Source organism: Alligator mississippiensis, chromosome 8, assembly GCF_030867095.1.
Source record: "Alligator mississippiensis isolate rAllMis1 chromosome 8, rAllMis1, whole genome shotgun sequence".
Classification (NCBI taxonomy): domain Eukaryota; kingdom Metazoa; phylum Chordata; order Crocodylia; family Alligatoridae; genus Alligator; species Alligator mississippiensis.
Genome location: NC_081831.1, coordinates 73,518,243 through 73,535,714, shown reverse-complemented (window position 1 = coordinate 73,535,714; position 17,472 = coordinate 73,518,243). Strand labels below are relative to the sequence as shown.

Genomic DNA, 17,472 nt, shown 5'->3' with positions numbered 1-17,472 from the left:
AATAATGTAAGGTCTCTTGCATATTATGCAATCAGGTTGCGACGCACAATACTTATAAGCCTTAAAATACAAATGAAGACAAGGGAGCAGGCAAGCAATTACATAAATCAATAGCTCTTTTCTAGCTACGTCTGGAACTAAATGTGTCTGCGTCCCTCTAGTCCTTTATGATGCTCACTGGCCCTCTTGTCACCCTCCTGTCTCCTTCTCTATCTCAAGCACAAGCAAACAGAAGATAAGTGAGTAGTGATTTGTAGCTTCTGTTTCTGCCTAAACTTGACAGAGCTGTTGTGATCTTTGTCAAAGTCCAAAGGAATGCAAAGAGAAAATACATTCATACTTCTTCAGAAGAATGGGATGTGCTATGGGGCAGGGCTGAAGACTAAAGGAACTCATTTATCCGCTGTCAATAAGAATCAGGCATAGCTATTCCCATTTGAAGCTTATCTCATTGAAAGCTGAGTCTGCAATTAGGTCATGTAAGAAACTGTATGGTGACACCGTTAACTGCTATTACCAAATTCTAATGAAATGTTGCCTTGCATTGTGTTCATAATGAGAGACGGGGAATAAATATCTGCTCTTATCCTGGGCCTGCTATTGCCCCGAAGATTATTTTATCAATGGAAAGCTGAGTTGATCTCTCTAATAAAAGGAATAAGTTGGTGGACTGAATGTTGCTCCTATTGTATTGCCTGGCTCTTTCATATTTGTCCTGCTCCTTCAAATGAAACACACTTGTTGGGGGGACAAGTTAGAGTCCCACGGTTTTTGGCACTAATGTTTATTTTGATTTCTAATAAAATATATTAGAAAGGTGCCCACCTAAAATGGCTGGTAGGTGTTTAAAAACATTTTTAAAGAGAGGAATAATCTACATGATAACAAGGGCCACCCTCACTCACAACTCCCCATCTCCATCTAAAGCTCTCCCTCTGTCAGGGGCTCATCTCCCCCCAAAAGCCATGGTCATCAGAGGTTTGATGGGCAGTGGGCTCTGAAAAGTCAATGAACGTTTCCAATTTAAAACACAACAGGCTCCAAATGGAGGGCCCCTCCTTGAGTATTTTCTAACTCCAGCTGCCTGCCTTTTACAAGGGAGGTACCAGTTAGCTCCTCCATGAGTTACGGAAATATGTTGACGGGGCTGTTATTTCATAAACATTAATCTTTCAGTAAAATATGAATGTAGTGTAGTAGCAATAACCAAACTTAACACTGTATCAGCAAAAAGTACTGTATGTAAATGCCTAGATCCTGAGGGAGAACTAATGGATTACCTGTACAGGACACGAAGATGCACGATTTCATTTCCCTCTAGAGATATTCCAAAATCTTATTACTGCAGCATGTCTCCAAGGAACAGACATTTTCCCCTGTATCAACACTTTTTATCAGTAGGAAAGAAAATGGGAGAATGAAGGGGAAATCTCAACACAGAAAGACTGCGCAAAGCTAGATACCCAAGATGGGGTAGAGGAATGGGAGATGGGAGAGACAGCAGTATGAATGGAGGGGAGAAGGATGTGCATTTTTGTGTTAGCGTTTCCCAGATGCACCTGCAGATGGTTTTGCTAACCTTCAATACTCACTTAGAAGAAAAACCAGGCCTGAAAACATAACTAATGGCCAAATGCAACACACAGGCATGATACAATGCCTGTATCTTTGGAGGGTCTCTTGCCATAAACTCCAGTGAGATTTGGTTTATGCCCTTTAAACCTTTTTGTTTTTATCACTGAACTCCACCTTGAAATGAATGCAAACAAATCCTGTTGAGAATAGGAGTGGGGGTATTTACGTACGAGTATCTGGCAACGTATGCTTTAGGCAGAGTCTACTTTTGTCTTCTCTATGGAAAAAGGCAGGGTGGTTTGCAGCTGATACACTAAATCAGAGCTGCATAAGGTTTCATAAACAGCAGCTATAATAAGCCATTGAAAGAATTTAAGTACACTAAATGGAGCTAAATGTTAAGATGAATTGAAGTCACAAATGATTCACAATCTTATCCAGAGCTTAACAGACAATCTACTTCAAGGATTCAAGTGCCAGTCTTCAACATGCATCTAAAGTTTGTCTAACATCGCTCCCAACTCTGAAGTTGGTCTAATGGAGGATTCAACCTCCCTTCACAAATCCTGCTTCCTCCAAATTTCCTGGACCATCTTGGTAACACCACCACTGCAATGCATCTAAATTTAGGCATTAACTTCAATGCTTCCTGAACAGCCAGTGTTAAGCACATGCTTGAAGTTAAGGACGTGCCTATGTACATCACTGAACTGACACCTTTAGTAATAGGTTTACATACAGAGAATTACAATCCTATCACGCTGCTGTCAACTCAACACAGTTTTAATGTCTCAGCCCCCAGTCCTGCTTTCCTTTATAACCATGGAACATCACCAAATCCTGATTTATACCAGTTTTAAACTAGAATCACAGTAGAAAAAGGCTCCAGAAGAGGAAGGAACAGCACAGATTCAGCACAATAAATAGTAGTTTTTGTGACTACAAACATATGCTTCCTTTCTAACTTAAACCCAACCGTACTAAAGTTCTCAGCAGTGGTCACAGTTGCATTTGACATCAGGTTTATTTTTCCAGACTGAAAAAATATGTGCTTGAAACATCAAAATCCCATTATTAGCCATAGCAGCTATGTCCCATAGCTGATTCCTCTCAAAGAGGTTATTTTACAGAAGTCTCTTGAAGTGCCTCACTAGAAATGCATGCATCTTTTGCTGATTCAGATTCAGAGACATTCAGACAAGCAGGAGAAGATACAGGACTGAGAGAAAAGCATGCAAACAATTCAATGGACCTTTTCAGCAAGTGTGCAGAAACGTCAAAAAAATATGGTTTCCCATTACCTTTTAAAGAAATCAGCATTCTGCAGTTTATGAAAATATTTTCACCCTGTGTGCGGTGAACATTGACAAACAGCACCAGCGCACACATTTATTAATCTATCAATCAAACAGCAAAGCAAGCTGCAACACTGTATGTTTAATATCCAGTGTAACCAATTAGTATAGCCATTCCTCGATGCTACACCAACTCATTTCCTTAAACTGCTGTTGCAGTAAATTCTACCATTATAAATGAGAAGCAGCAAATTGATTTGCATGTAATAACAGTGGCAATAAACCTTTCTGGCTACGTTCAGTTTTCCCCATCTGTTAACAGAGTAGAAGTTTAGGATCTCTTATTCCCAGAAGGGGACTTACCCAGCTGGACATCTATAACAGTTGGCTGGTTCTCCATGGGGAACAAAGGCTTTGGAGGTTTGTCTGTGAGTAAAGCTAGAAAAGAAAACGAGAAAATATAATGGAAAAATTGAGACAAATGACCGGATAAGAAAAATGTTGTCACGTAAGCTACTGAATGCCGGTAGACCTAATGGCATGTAAACATTTATTACCCAACATTGCTGCTTTGGCTGCTCCCGGTTTAAAATGGGTCAGCTTCCTAACAGGTTTACCAGCTCATTGATTTAACAGAAACAGGCTGGTTCAACAGCTATGTTTGCAAACATGATACAGTGAAGGTGCTCCATTTCTGGTGTATATCATATTATATTGAGGCTGACCACAATGCATCAGGTCCTGGCCCTGCAAAGGCTCTAGTCTACATAGGGTCTAATAAGCTAAACAGGACTAAATTTCTGTATAACAAATGAGCCTCTGTTTTAGAACCAGATCTAAAAAGGACAAAAGCACAATTTAGGGTGACCAGAGTGACTGATTTATGTGCAAGCTCAATGGACGTATGCAAAGTTGGCATTCCTTCACCTAAGCCGACTAAGCACATGCTCAGAGCTCACTTATGGCCCCTTCACAGATGTTATTTCAATCACGCCATGGCTTTTTTTGCATGATGAAAACATCGCGCCATGTGCATGGCTTCACATGCAAAGGGCAGCCCGTCCAGAGGGGGAAATTGTGACATGCCAGCTTGTGCTATTGCATCACTTCTGACCAGCTGGTGGAGCACCCCCAACTTCTATCGACTTGCAGGCATTTGAGGGCATTCAACATTTCACGGTCTTTGCTCCAAGTTTAAACGCTGGCTGAAACATTCTGCTATATCTGTACACACCGGAACTACTTGTACAAGCATTGTTTTTAAACCAAATTTCTTACAATCTTGATTTGTATTAAAGAAAAGAAAGCGCTCCTTTGATTTCTGGATTACAGTCAACATTATTATGTTTGTAAATTCTGCAAGTCGTGTTTTTTGTCTGCGGGACAACCCATTTCCTGCCTTCCATTTGCAGTGAAAATGGGCTCATTCACCAACCCTACAGGTGGGCTTTTCTAATGATAAAATAGGTATTTCCGTACCAAGCAGTGAGCACCTGATGCTGCAAATTAAAAAACACGTGCATTTGGAAGAAAGGTTTCCTGTTCAGTTTACCCATGAGGACAATGAAAGGATCACCTAAGTGATTTACATGGCACCTTAATTAAAACTGTGAACCATGAGCAGAGCTTGAAATGAAAGATGAATGGGAAATGTTGTTTATAAGAGTGCAGCATCTCAAAAAGGTTCAACCAAAGCCAAACCACAGGACTGAGCTGGAGGCCACTTTCGGGCTACCTGTACAATTACTTTATTTGTGAATTAACCGATGAGGAAAACTTTTTGGCAGAAACAATCAATATCCGGTGCTAATATATCCAAGTCCTCTGACATCCTCTGAACACCAGTAGAGCAATGATTCTCAACCTGAGTGCCTTGGGATCCTCTCAAGGGTGTTGTAGGTTGCCACACAATGTTAACACTGTTAGGTTTACAAATGTGACTCACAAGAAAGACCCAGAGATTTCACATAGAAATCCATAGTTGTGGTCTTCTGGAGTATTTTTGCACAAGAAAACTGCTCTATTGTTTTTCTGTAGTTAAAAAAAGGGTGAAAAATAAGAGCTGGCATGTTCCAAGGGGTGCCCTGAGTCTATCCAGGGGTGCCTTGAGCCTAAAAAGGGTGCATGAGAGAAAAGGAAGGAAGAACTGTCAATACTACTCAAATACATAATAATATATTTGCTTTTCTATTTTTAGTTATAGATTCATAGATTCATAGATGTTAGGGTCGGAAGGGACCTCAATAGATCATCGAGTCCGACCCCCTGCATAGGCAGGAAAGAGTGCTGGGTCTAGATGACCCCAGCTAGATGCATATCCAACCTCCTCTTGAAGACCCCCAGGGTAGGGGAGAGCACCACCTCCCTTGGGAGCCCGTTCCAGACCTTGGCCACTCGAACTGTGAAGAAGTTCTTCCTAATGTCCAGTCTAAATCTGCTCTCTGCTAGCTTGTGGCCATTGTTTCTTGTAACACCCGGGGGAGCCTTGGTGAATAAATCCTCACCAATTCCCTTCTGTGCCCCCGTGATGAACTTACAGGCAGCCACAAGGTCGCCTCTCAACCTTCTCTTGCGGAGGCTGAAAAGGTCCAGTTTCTCTAGTCTCTCCTCATAGGGCTTGGTCTGCAGGCCCTCGACCATACAAGTGGCCCTTCTCTGGACCCTCTCCAGGTTATCCGCGTCCCTCTTGAATTGCGGCGCCCAGAATTGCACGCAGTACTCCAACTGCGGTCTGACCAGCGCCCGATAGAGGGGAAGTATCACCTCCTTGGACCTATTCGTCATGCATCTGCTGATGCACGATAAAGTGCCATTGGCTTTTTTGATGGCTTCGTCACACTGCCGGCTCATGTTCACCTTGGAGTCCACTAGGACTCCAAGATCCCTTTCCACCTCTGTGCCACCCAGCAGGTCATTCCCTAGGCTGTAGGTGTGCTGGACATTTTTCCTCCCTAGGTGCAGCACTTTGCATTTCTCCTTGTTGAACTGCATCCTGTTGTTTTCTGCCCACTTGTCCAACCTGTTAGGACTTCCAAGTTAGGAATTTTGATTCCAACTGAAACACAAAACTCCATAATAAAGGGAGTGTGACATCAAAGGGAATTTTTTTAACGCACCTAAGGGACTTAGGGAGCACAAATCCCATCGATTTTCAAAGCAACACATGCTCCTACATCCCTTAAAGACTTCCAAAAATCTACCTTTCCCCAGTGCCATTGACGTTGAACGGGAAATGGACAATTAATTCATAGGTTCCTTGAAATCCCAGCCCAATTAAGAAAGGTAGCTACTTTAATAGATATTATAGTTAATTAAATAGAGGACTACCGATAAGATAGATGCATTTGCTCAAGAACGGCCTCAGTACTAATAAGCTTATGACACCTAAGTAGAGAGAGGCTAAGGGAAAGGGAATAATCAGGGATGGCTGTGTCATCGAGAAGGCAGGGGATGATACTTTTCCAGCAGATACTCTCAATCTTTTTCACTGTTTGCTAGAATTCCTCCCTTCTTATCCTCTGCTTCTTCTCGTGAAAAATGGTCCCTAAATAATAAAAAAGTTAAGCACCACTGGAACAGAAAGCACACAAGATGAAATGAAATGTGCTTTCAGTCATAGGAAACAAACAAACAGAAATCTCGGCTGTTTTCTCTTAGCTCACTGAGAAGATTAGATGAGCTACCCTTGGTCCCTAGTACTTGCTTTGAGGATACCGCATCACTAAAGACATAAGCAGACAATATTGTTCTCTGCTATTATGATTTAGTTTCTTTATTCGTTCTTATGTTCTCTAGGCAGACTCAGGGGGAAAAAAAAGTCTACTAGTGGGAGGAAACGACTATTAAAGGAATCGCAGGAACAATATTTTTAAGTACCTACGGTCGGTTTGGCTGAGGTCAGTAGGCTCTTAAAAGAAGGATGAAGGAGCATCCTAGCAAATACTTTCTACCTGGGGGGGAACAGTCCCTCCCTCGCTCCCACAGCAACTTGCTGGCCAGTGTGTGAGGGCAGGCAGTGTCAGGGACGTTCAGTGTTTCGGTAATGGGAGTATTATTTGCAGAGTTCAAATGAAGCTTTTATGTTGCAGTCTTCATAGATGTGTGTTTCAAAAGCTACTCAAGTCAGCAGAAAGCTCCCGCTGGTATCAAGGGGCTTTGGCACTGGCCTTAAGATGCCAGGTACTTACTTACACCCCTGATCTTTATGCACAGAGCAGCCCCCTGGTCATGTAGTCAGGCGCTTCGTTGGGAGTACTTGCATGATTAAGCGTTTCATTGGATGACAGCGCAGTGCTTAGCATCTTGAAGAATCACACCCTAGGTACAGAGCAGTGCCTCATTTCTTGATCTATAGTTAATTCTGCTCCCTGGAAGAGGCAGATTAAATTGCCACTTCATGAGTATACTTTGATTGATTTATGCACAAAGACATGATTTATTTGACCTCAGAATTTGATTTATCAAGCCCACTTCATGCCTGGTTCAAGATCATTGAATCAATGGAATTGCAACATGGTTGAACTTGGCCAGTCACAATTTGGGATGGCATCATTGCGCTGTCTGTGTCAAGCTTTGCTGGTGTGCATTGCTAGCTGTAGGTTTCCCTTACACTATTACTTTTCATCCCTGGTATCCAATTCTGTCTTAACTTTGCATGCACTGTTGGGTTTTGAGTACACTCACTTTTTTAGCTGAACTCAGGCTCTTCCAGTATGCTCTGGCCTTTATTTTATGTTCATTCATCCTTCTCAGAACTCATTCATCCTCCCACTCAGAACTCCTCGGGTGGTTTGTTTTTTTTTTGGTTTGTATGTTAAAGTTGCAACTTCTCTGAATGCTATCTTAATATATTCCCCTGCATCAGAATTTTAAGTGCATTTCTTCAGACTGGTTTGGGAGGGTAATCATGAAAATGAACCCCAGGTCAGAGATCTTGTTTGCAGAAAAAGATATGCCTAAGGGCGATTCTCGGTCTCCAAGGTAGTGGAGTACTGGCTCTTAAGTCAGTACTGTACACAGAACTAAAGAACCAGTCTCACTTAAGAGTCTTTCCTCGGCTTACTTATTCAGCTGATGAAAGTTGCTTTTCCAGCCAATAAAGTGGTCCAAAATATCCCTGATGATCTCTGCTCCTGACATAAGTCCATAAAAAACACAGCCTCATTTCAGATGCATCTCACTCTAAGAGCAATTTCTTTAATTCCCTCAATGGCTTTACAAAGGAGAGTTGTTCTGATTTCTGTCATCTCTTAAGAGGAAAAAAAACCCCCAAATCCATGCATTTAATAAATCAATGAATTAAAATGAACCAAAAAGAGTATTTTATGCTTTCATCTAATCCCTACTTTACCTCCTCCAAATCCACTTTTTGTAAACCAACTAGATGCAAGACACGCATTATTCTGAAGCAATTCCTTCTCAACAAGCAGGAAGACGATTCATCGATTGACACTAGAGCTGTGAGCACAGCACTGTCCCTATGCTTCTGCCTCCCTGTCATTGTTACATGCCATTGGGTTGTCATGAGTATCACTATTTGGGTGATACCAATGAAACAAATATAGCATATTTCCCAAATCCAGAAATTCGCATAGCCATATGGTTCTATCTCGGTGAGATGCTAGGCCTGGTAAGCCAATGCACACATTAAGGAGCTCATTTTCCTTTCTTTAACTTTCTGAAATTTCACCCTGAGAATACAAAAGAAGGCTTGAATGGGATTTGATAGTATAGCAACACCTCTGACATTACTTGGGGCAGAGCATAGTCACTGGTGCCAGACATCAAGCTCTGGAAGATACTTCTTCACCTACAGGCACCTAGCAAAGTGTCGGCCTCCTGTAAGAGTTTGGTGGGCATGCCCAGAGGGTGTTTTGTAGAGCTGTTTCCTTCCTTATTTATTATCAGTCATGATGCATTCACTTTTAAATAAGAGAGTCATCTGTGATTTCAACCTCACTTAACAGAGTGATGTCCTCTGAAGATATGAATGCATTTCTCCGGCCTGAACCAAACAGCGGTCACAATCTTCTGCAAATCCTCAATCAAGTAGAACATACCGTGCATTTTCATACTTTCTCACTGCCCTTGGAGGAACAGTGTTGTGACTAAGGTACTGGACTTGGACTAGAATATGGAATTGGTTAGGAAATATTTCCCAACAACATGCTGGTGACTTCAAAAAGTTTCCTCGTCCACAGTAGAACAAACCTGAGACTTTGCAACATTTGCCATGGAAAATGGATATAGCCCCTAGAACAGCTTAGTGGCTAAAGCAAATAAAGAAATAACGTCAAGTTCAAGGCCATATTGCAGCTGAGTAAATTATTTAGCATGCTTAATGATGGATTTTGTGCTTCAAATATGGGAACTGGGGTTGTAGGGCCTTCTTTTACTCTCATTCTTGTCTTTTGATTTGTTTACACAGGGGCACTCAGACACAATAGTCCAAATTAATTTTAAAGTGGATTAGTCAAAATGTATTAAACTGTCAGGTGGACACACTTATTCAGAATTAGAGGGGCCTTAATTCTGTTTAGTTCCTATCATTTTATAAGGAAAGTCAACTAAATCAAATCAAGGCCCCTTTAATTCTGAATCGCTGATCCAGTTAATTCAGATTAACCATCCTGAGCGTTCCCATGTATACAATGCTTAATCCATTTTAATTTGGATTTGCTTTTCTGGCTACCTCCCCAAGGGGTCCATCAGTGCCTGTGACACCCCAGCACAGCAGGCCTGATGGAGCAATTCTTTTGCTCCCTGCAGTTGCTTCCAACTTCTTCACTGAGGGGTCATTGCTAGGGAGCTACCAAAATCACAACTCCGCCATTTTTGCGGAAACTGCGATTTTGGGCAGGCTCTGCACTTTTGCCGGGCTCCCTGGAAAAGAAAAAACTTACCAAAAATAAAATGCTGGCTTCCTCCGAGGAGCCGGCAGTCCTCACGGCTGCTACCACCTAGCCATGCAGCCCGCCAAGGGAGAGGGGGAGGTGGGCTGCCAACATGGCAGGATGGTTGCCACCCCACCCTCACCACTGTTTGGCTACAAGGGCTGTCCGTCATACAGCCCTGCCCCTCTTCACCAATCAATCAGTGGTGAGGGGTGAAGCCACATGACAGACAGCCCTTACAGCCAATCAGCAGGGAGGAACAGGGCCACCCGGACCTCTCGGCTAATCAGAGGCACGGGTGGGGATCCACTGTGCTCAGTCTGCCCCTCAGCTGGCCTCTGCCTCGAGTTCAAGAGACCCCCAACCATGGGTGTCAGGGTAGCAGAGTCCAAACCCCAACCCCAAAGTCCAGAGGACTGTCAGCCCAGCCCTCAGGCCTCTCCAGAATTTGGGACTCCCTACTTGTTAGCCTCTTTGCCTTCGGGGCCATGAATTCCTCTTCTGCAGGAGACGGGAGAAAGCCAGGTTCACCTTCGCCTCTGGCTTCCAGCCCAGGGCCCTTGCAGGAAGCACCAGATCACTCCTCGCTACTTCTTTGCACTATTTCCTACCTCTGCTGCCTGGAAATCTCTCTCTTCCAACTCCTCTTTGCACAGTTTCTTACAACCTGCGTCTCTAAAACCTCTCCAGGCAGCCCACAGCCTCCCCACCTGCTGTTCCCATTCCGCATGAGTTGCGGTGTTTCCTAGCAGCTGTTTTTAATTGGTTCTTGATCACAGCAGAGGGAGTTAATTAGGCACTTCATTAACCCTTTCCAGGCTACTGCCCAGTGAGGTACACTCCATCATATCACCATACACTACATTTATTTGGATGTCTATCTTGCTGGGACCCTATGACCCCTGCTGACTTCCTGCCCTTGGGGCGGGGGGCTGGACTCGAAGATCTTCCAAGGTCCCTTCCAGCCCTAATGTCTATGAAAAATCTATGAAATCTATACTGTCCTGGTGTAGACAAGCCCTCATTCACTTTAAAGTTGGATTAACATTCTTTTATAGCTACAAGAAAGAAATCAGAAATATCTCTGTTAGTCGGCGGAGTGATACAAGCCTGCGGTATGCAGGCAGTGAAACACTCATCCATGTTTCAATCTAAGTCGTGTAAGACTCTCAAGGCCCCTACCATAGAAGTGACTCAATATGGCTGGAACACACTAAGGGCATTTTTACACATGTGGTGGAGCGCTGCACCGGCTGCTTGAATTAATGAGCCATGCTAATTAAAAGCACCCATACATCACGTGTATTAGCGTTGCCGCACATCCCCATGCTAAAAAAAATGGTGGCAGGGCACTTGGAACTAAAGCTCATTGAATGTGTTTTATTTCAAAGTGCCCTGCCACCATTTTTTAGGCATGGAGACATGCGGTGACGCTAATTTGACCCCAGCACTCTTTCCTGCCCATGGCAGGGGGTCAGACTTGATGATCTGCTCAAGTCCCTTCTGACCCTGCCTGCTATGAACTATGAAACTATAATACACGTGACATGGAAGGCTGCTGGAGTCAATTTTTGTACTCTAGCCGACTCGATTAATCTGCCACTTCAGGCCTGATTAATTGAGACTGCTCCAACGCAGTGGATTTCCAGCGCATCTGAGCAGGCTCTGCGCATGTGTGTTTAGAAATGTTTGAAGGCAATCAAAGAAAGAGGCTAAAAATGTTATTTTTCTCAAGTGGGTGTGAACTGGTTAGAGGATGGTTTTTTCTGTCACCCTTGGCTGCTGACAATGACGTCTTACTGCAAAAATGTGATAAGCACAAGGGTGAGGTATAATTTTGCTATTGATGGTCCCACTGATCCTTTGTGAACAACATGCAAAATGAAGAAAGGGAGCATTATCCGGATATGTCACAGGAGGAGGGGGAAACGCTGGAGAAGATGCTCTATTTCTTCTCTGAGGCACTTAAATGCCAATTTGCTTCCTTGAATCAAAGGTCCTGGCACTTCCTTGCTGTTAATTAACATGAAGCACCCAGTACCGTTCAGTCAAGAATCTGGCGAACTTATTGACAGCAGAGCTGGTCTGTTTGAATAGTACCCTTGGGAGCAAATAACAGCATGCCAAACCCTTAATATGTAACTAACTCATACCCAAAGTCATTCTTTTGTTCCTTGTAGTTCAAATACACGCATTTCCAAGGCGTCGCTTCAGTCTATCCCAGCATCTAAAAATCTTGGCGGAGAGGCTATGACATTCATACCACAGATGGAAATGGAACTAACTATGTGCCCAATGCTAAATCAATATGCTAACTGGAGGGCACGTCAGCATTATACTGTTTGGAAAGTGTGCACCTAAAGCCCTTAGGCTTTTCTGAAAAGGCCAGCTTGTGCCAACAGATGTCTTGATGGTTGCCACAATAAAACACTGCACGCCTGATTCTCCACTGCTCTTGACTTCATGTTACATCTTACACCCAGTGCAAATATGAGCATACAATGGATATAACAGCCAACGTGTTAGACAGCACCTTGCCAGACACACGACAGAGCCAAATGCTTGTACTAAGAGCCAAGGTTGGGACTGTAATATCTCAGATCCTCTGTGGATTGGGCCTGTAACACATATTCACTGATGGCTTCTGGGATGGTAGCTTTCCACCTTCCTGCTCTTCAAGGACCTGTATGGAGTGCAACTCATTCATAAAAATGTTGTTCTGGGAAACGCCGTTTGCGTGGAGACACTGTTCTCTGATTAGCTGCAGTGAAGCCTGTTCTGTAAGTCAGTCAAAATGTAGTTAGTCAATAGTGGTGCATTTTGCTGCCATCCCTCTGTTATGGCAATATCAATCTGACAATATGATTATACCTGCATCAGTCATTTGCCAGAGCAGAAATAAAGTCATTGTAATGCAGTGTTGTCAGAGGATAAATGCCTCCAGCTTTGAAAATAAACATCTAGCACTTATTTTCAATAAATGTCTCAGCATTTGCCTGGAAGCCAGACATCATTATCCTGTGACAAAGTTCTGTTCTAGGGCCTATTTATTCAAGCTGGAAATGCGTCTTTGGGATAACCAATCTAGGCAACAACTCAATCCCTGCATATGCACGATCCCCCCCGTTCCCCCCTTGCCTTGCCACGTCCTACTAGCTTTAGTTACAATCAGGCTTTACTTCTGGGCACAGACAGGATCTAGACTTATGTCCCTGATGCATCTCTGAGAAAAGATTTCAGGACATGGATAGATGAACATATACTTCAGGGTAGTTCGCACAGGCTTTCTCCCTCACTGCAAATTATGCTAGGATCAGGATAGTGCAGTTGTCCTGGGTAGCACACACAATAGTTGAGTATTTATTGCACCTTCCTGTTAGGTGCTGGGGAGGGAGGTAATGGCCTGCTTGCCTTTGGCAAACAGCTATTCCAGGGTGATCTCAAACAGATGAACCTTAAACCACTGTAACTTACAGTGGGACAGTTTTATACTGGATTCTTGCAGGGGAAATGCTCTAGTGTATGGGAGAGTGAGCTTACCCCAGTTTAAGGGTTTGCATCATCTATCTGCTACTTCTTTATACCAGTACAGTGGTATAAACATTTTGCCGGTCTGTGACCTTAGATAACACATTACTGTGTGACAGGAATGAAATGTATCTTTTAGACAGGCTCACTAAAGAGAAAGGCATGGTTAGGATTTTGAGAAAACTGCCATGCATACACAAGTGTGTATCATCTGGCCTGCTATTGGTTCATTACTTTTAGTTTTGATACTGATATACCAAGCCCAGAGCTTGCTTGAGAGACCACACGGCTAGTACAGAAGAGAAGCAGCTGCGGAGTAGGGGCCTATCCAGATCTTACCCTGCACAATCCATCTGTTAGGTGTCTGAAGTGTCTTAGTGCAATCCTATTCTGTACTGTTCAATCAAGTTTTGTAATGCACTGGGAAAATAAATGGTGGGATTTCTGTGGAGTGTACACAATGGATTATAAACTTGGGAGAGCTCCGGGGAGACAAAATTAACACTTCAGAGGCTGTAAATGTTGTGGGTAAAGAATATCATTCATTCGTATCTATATATAGATCTAGATATAGATATGAATGAATGATATTCTTTACCCCCAACATTTATCTATATTCTATATATAGATGTGTATAGATATAGGTGTGTATAGATATATAGATATGAATATATATAGATATGAATGATATATATAGATGTATATAGATAGATCTATATATAGATATATATATGATACATATAGATATGATATATATAGATATGAATAATATGTATATATGTATGTCTGTGTATATAGATATAGATATTAATAAATGATATTCTTTACCCCCAACATTTATATATATTCTATATATAGATATATATATTCTTATATTCTATATATAGATGTGTGTGTGTGTGTGTGTGTGTGTGTGTATTCATACACACCCTGTGCCTAGACACAGTTGGCTTCTAGGTGCTATTGAAAGATATGCATGAATTGTTAATTAAAGTAGTACCTGAGAATCCAGATACCTCAATATGACTCATTAAATTATGTGGTTCCAAGAAGGAAGGGGCCCCTCAAAGATTAATAGGGGTGCTGTCATAATGTGCATTATGGGGTGATTATGGGAAGAACAGTTGTTCACTAATGGCAGTTTCTTATTATGCTAAAAGAATAATTAAGGATAATTATGTATCGCTTACCTTGTTGACACCTTTCCACTAAATTTTTGAGATTTACAGGTTGGATTGGATTAAGCATGCTCCCTTTTTTTGCCCTAAATTTGGATTGGGCATGTTTCTTTCATGAAACCAGCCTGAAATTCCCCGTGAGCTGGGGGAAAAGGTGCACTAAATGGTGATTGAAAATCTGTATTACATCTTTCACCTAACAGAATTAATTAAAATCTCAAATAAGAGTGCACTTGATTTAATGAACCAAATGTGCATTTAACACAGAGAACATACTATTTCATCTGCACTCAGAACGTTTCTCTTGGACCTTGAGTAGAGAGAAGATGCTTGAAGTTACCCTTCAATTCAAGGAGATTTGCAAAAAAACATTTTATGACATTTTATCTTTCAGCTTCCTTAATTTTTCCCCGCTTTTCATCTTATAAAAAAGTAAAGAAATAGTGACGGATGAAGCAGGGCCCTGTCATCCATCTTGAAGGGACAGCTGGAGCCTTTGCATGCAAATGAAAGCTATCATTCTTGTCAACCTAGAGCCAGAGCACCAAAGGCTGCTGTCCACAACCAATTAATATTCTGCGACCAATCTGACCACTCCTGCATGGTGCACTACTGTACCACAGTACAATCTGAGCAACCAGAGTTATTAGCTATCGAGTGGATTTTGTGTGTTATTTTAATAAAACTCAGTTCAATCCATTAATCATTTAAAACTAAAAATCTAACATGATACACACACACACACACACACACACACACACACACACACATACATACATACAGCACACTGTGACTTCATTGTGAATTGTTTTTGGACAATTAAAAGCACCTACACTATAAACATAAATGGTCATGTGGAGTCTCTCCCGGGATAGCCCAAATGTTTTAAAAGAGTGGAACATACCTTAATGGAAACATCTCCCTTGATTACCACACTCTGCTCATTTGCAAGCGTGAGACACCTTTTTGGTAATTACAGTAATTGTCTCTTGGAAAATGTTGGGTGGGAGATGTTTGTTAGCTCCCTTAACGATCCTCAGCAAAAGGATTTGATCCATTTATTTTGACAAATAGTATATTGCAAAAATGCTATTTTTTCTCTTCATTTCCCTTCCTCTTTCACACCTAGTCAGTTTTTCCCGGCTGGAGGAGACTCACCGCTACATGACCAGCAGAACGCTTGGGAATGGCTGATCCGTAGCCAACTAACAACGTGTGTAGATGAAACAAGAGACATGCGTGCATGACACTTTAAAGTGGGTTAAATGCTTCGGCACCACTTTAATGATGTTGGTGTTTGTACACGGCGGTGGCGTTAATTCCAGCCGCTGTAGCACATTTGGCAATGTAATGTGCCTTAAATGACTTTGGGGCGCCGCTAACTAAAACACCTCCAAGGAGTTTTAGTTTGCTGCCCTACAGCTGAGGAGCGAAGCACCAGGCAAGGAGGAGGATGTCCTGTAACTGTGTCGAGACAGTCTTTTCTTGCCACTGCATTAAAATGTAAATACGGAACAAAATTATGTGATCAATGGCTTTTCAGGTGCTGATCTGAGGTCAGGCCCTGCTCTAAAATGTTTATAATCCAACTAGATAGACAGGCAAAGCATGGAAGAAAAAAAGGATTATTAATCCTATTTTTCAAATGAGGAAGATAAGAGATCAAATGACTTGTCTAGGATGACAGTTGTGGATTCAGCTCACATCACCTAGCAGCACACAAAACCATCTTTTCTCTATACCAGGCTGAGAGTCATCCTCACTGTCTGCCTACCCAGGACTGAGGTCAGTGCGAGCTTCACCCATGAATCCAATGCAGGCCCCAACTGATTTCTCTTCAACAGGTTATTTTGACATATGGTAAGTAAGCCTCCATGATAGTTTCAACATCTAGAACTCCATGTGAAATCTTACTCCATGTGACTCCAATAAAATAAATAAATAAAATAAATAGATTAACACCTGGGAGATATTAATCTGTGCAACCACTGTGATTTCAGCCAAAAACCAGAAAATACTTAAAAGGCAAATCCCTCATAAATGTTAAAAGATGATAAAAAGTGAGGTGTGGAAGCACAATTTCTGTTTAAGTAATGAAAAACATAATGTGTATAAATTCCTTCCTTCTGTGCCTATGTCCTCTGGGATGATAGTCTGCCATGGATATCAGCCAGAGGACTTCGGCCTAAATGGTAGCAGTTCAGAAGCAATTAGTGATTTGTGATGACTCCGTGTTTGCGTTGCTACATGGAGCCACCTTGAATAGGTCTCATTCAGAGACCAAGTGCTCAACACTTTTATTAAAAGTAGGCCATTTTAAGGTATTTGTAAGTAGGATCTAGAAAGTATACAGTATTCACTGTTGAAAATATTGGCTTAAGTGTGTTAGCTCCAGAAGCAGAATTTATGCTCTTTGGCTTTATGTCCTCGATCCAGGCCTAATGACAATCCTAGTAACATGTAGAAAATATACATTGGTAGATTTATTTATAATACATTTGAAACAAGAATCACAGATTTCAGAATGTTTCCTCCCAATTGTGTTTTAAATTGTATTCAAACAGTGTACAATCATTCCCAAAGGAGTTGCTATAGTAAATTACATCTGCAGCTAAATATTGCTTATAATTGCCATATGCTGTCCTAATCGCTCATCTACCTTTTCTCTGTACATGGGGCTGCCTACACACGGCTTGAGCCATCATTCACTGAAGCAATGAAGACTTCATTGGAAGCTGGATCGGTCCCATGATAGGGATGAAAGATAGCAGGTTTTGCCTTCTCCCCACTAATGTTTCATAGTAGCTAGGGTCAGGAGGGACCTGAAAACATCATCTTGCCTGACTCCCTGCCACAGGCAGGAATGAATGCTGGGTTCACAAGACCCCAAACAGGTGATTGTCCAACCTCCTCTTGGATTTACCCAAGGTAGGGGCAAGGACCACTTCCCTGGGAAGTTGGTTCCAGATTTTGGCCACCCTAACTGTAAAATATTGCCTTCTG

General features: G+C 42.1%; 1 protein-coding gene across 1 annotated transcript in view; it reads right to left on the bottom strand.

The window, feature by feature from the left end:
* The window catches only part of IL1RAPL2 (interleukin 1 receptor accessory protein like 2), a 567,145-nt gene that overhangs the window by 144,974 nt on the left and 404,699 nt on the right, over positions 1–17,472 (bottom strand). The window contains exon 6 of the mRNA XM_019487751.2: positions 3,234–3,308. Within this exon, the coding sequence (XP_019343296.1) occupies positions 3,234–3,308 (75 nt within the window). The remainder of the gene's footprint in view (positions 1–3,233; positions 3,309–17,472) is intronic.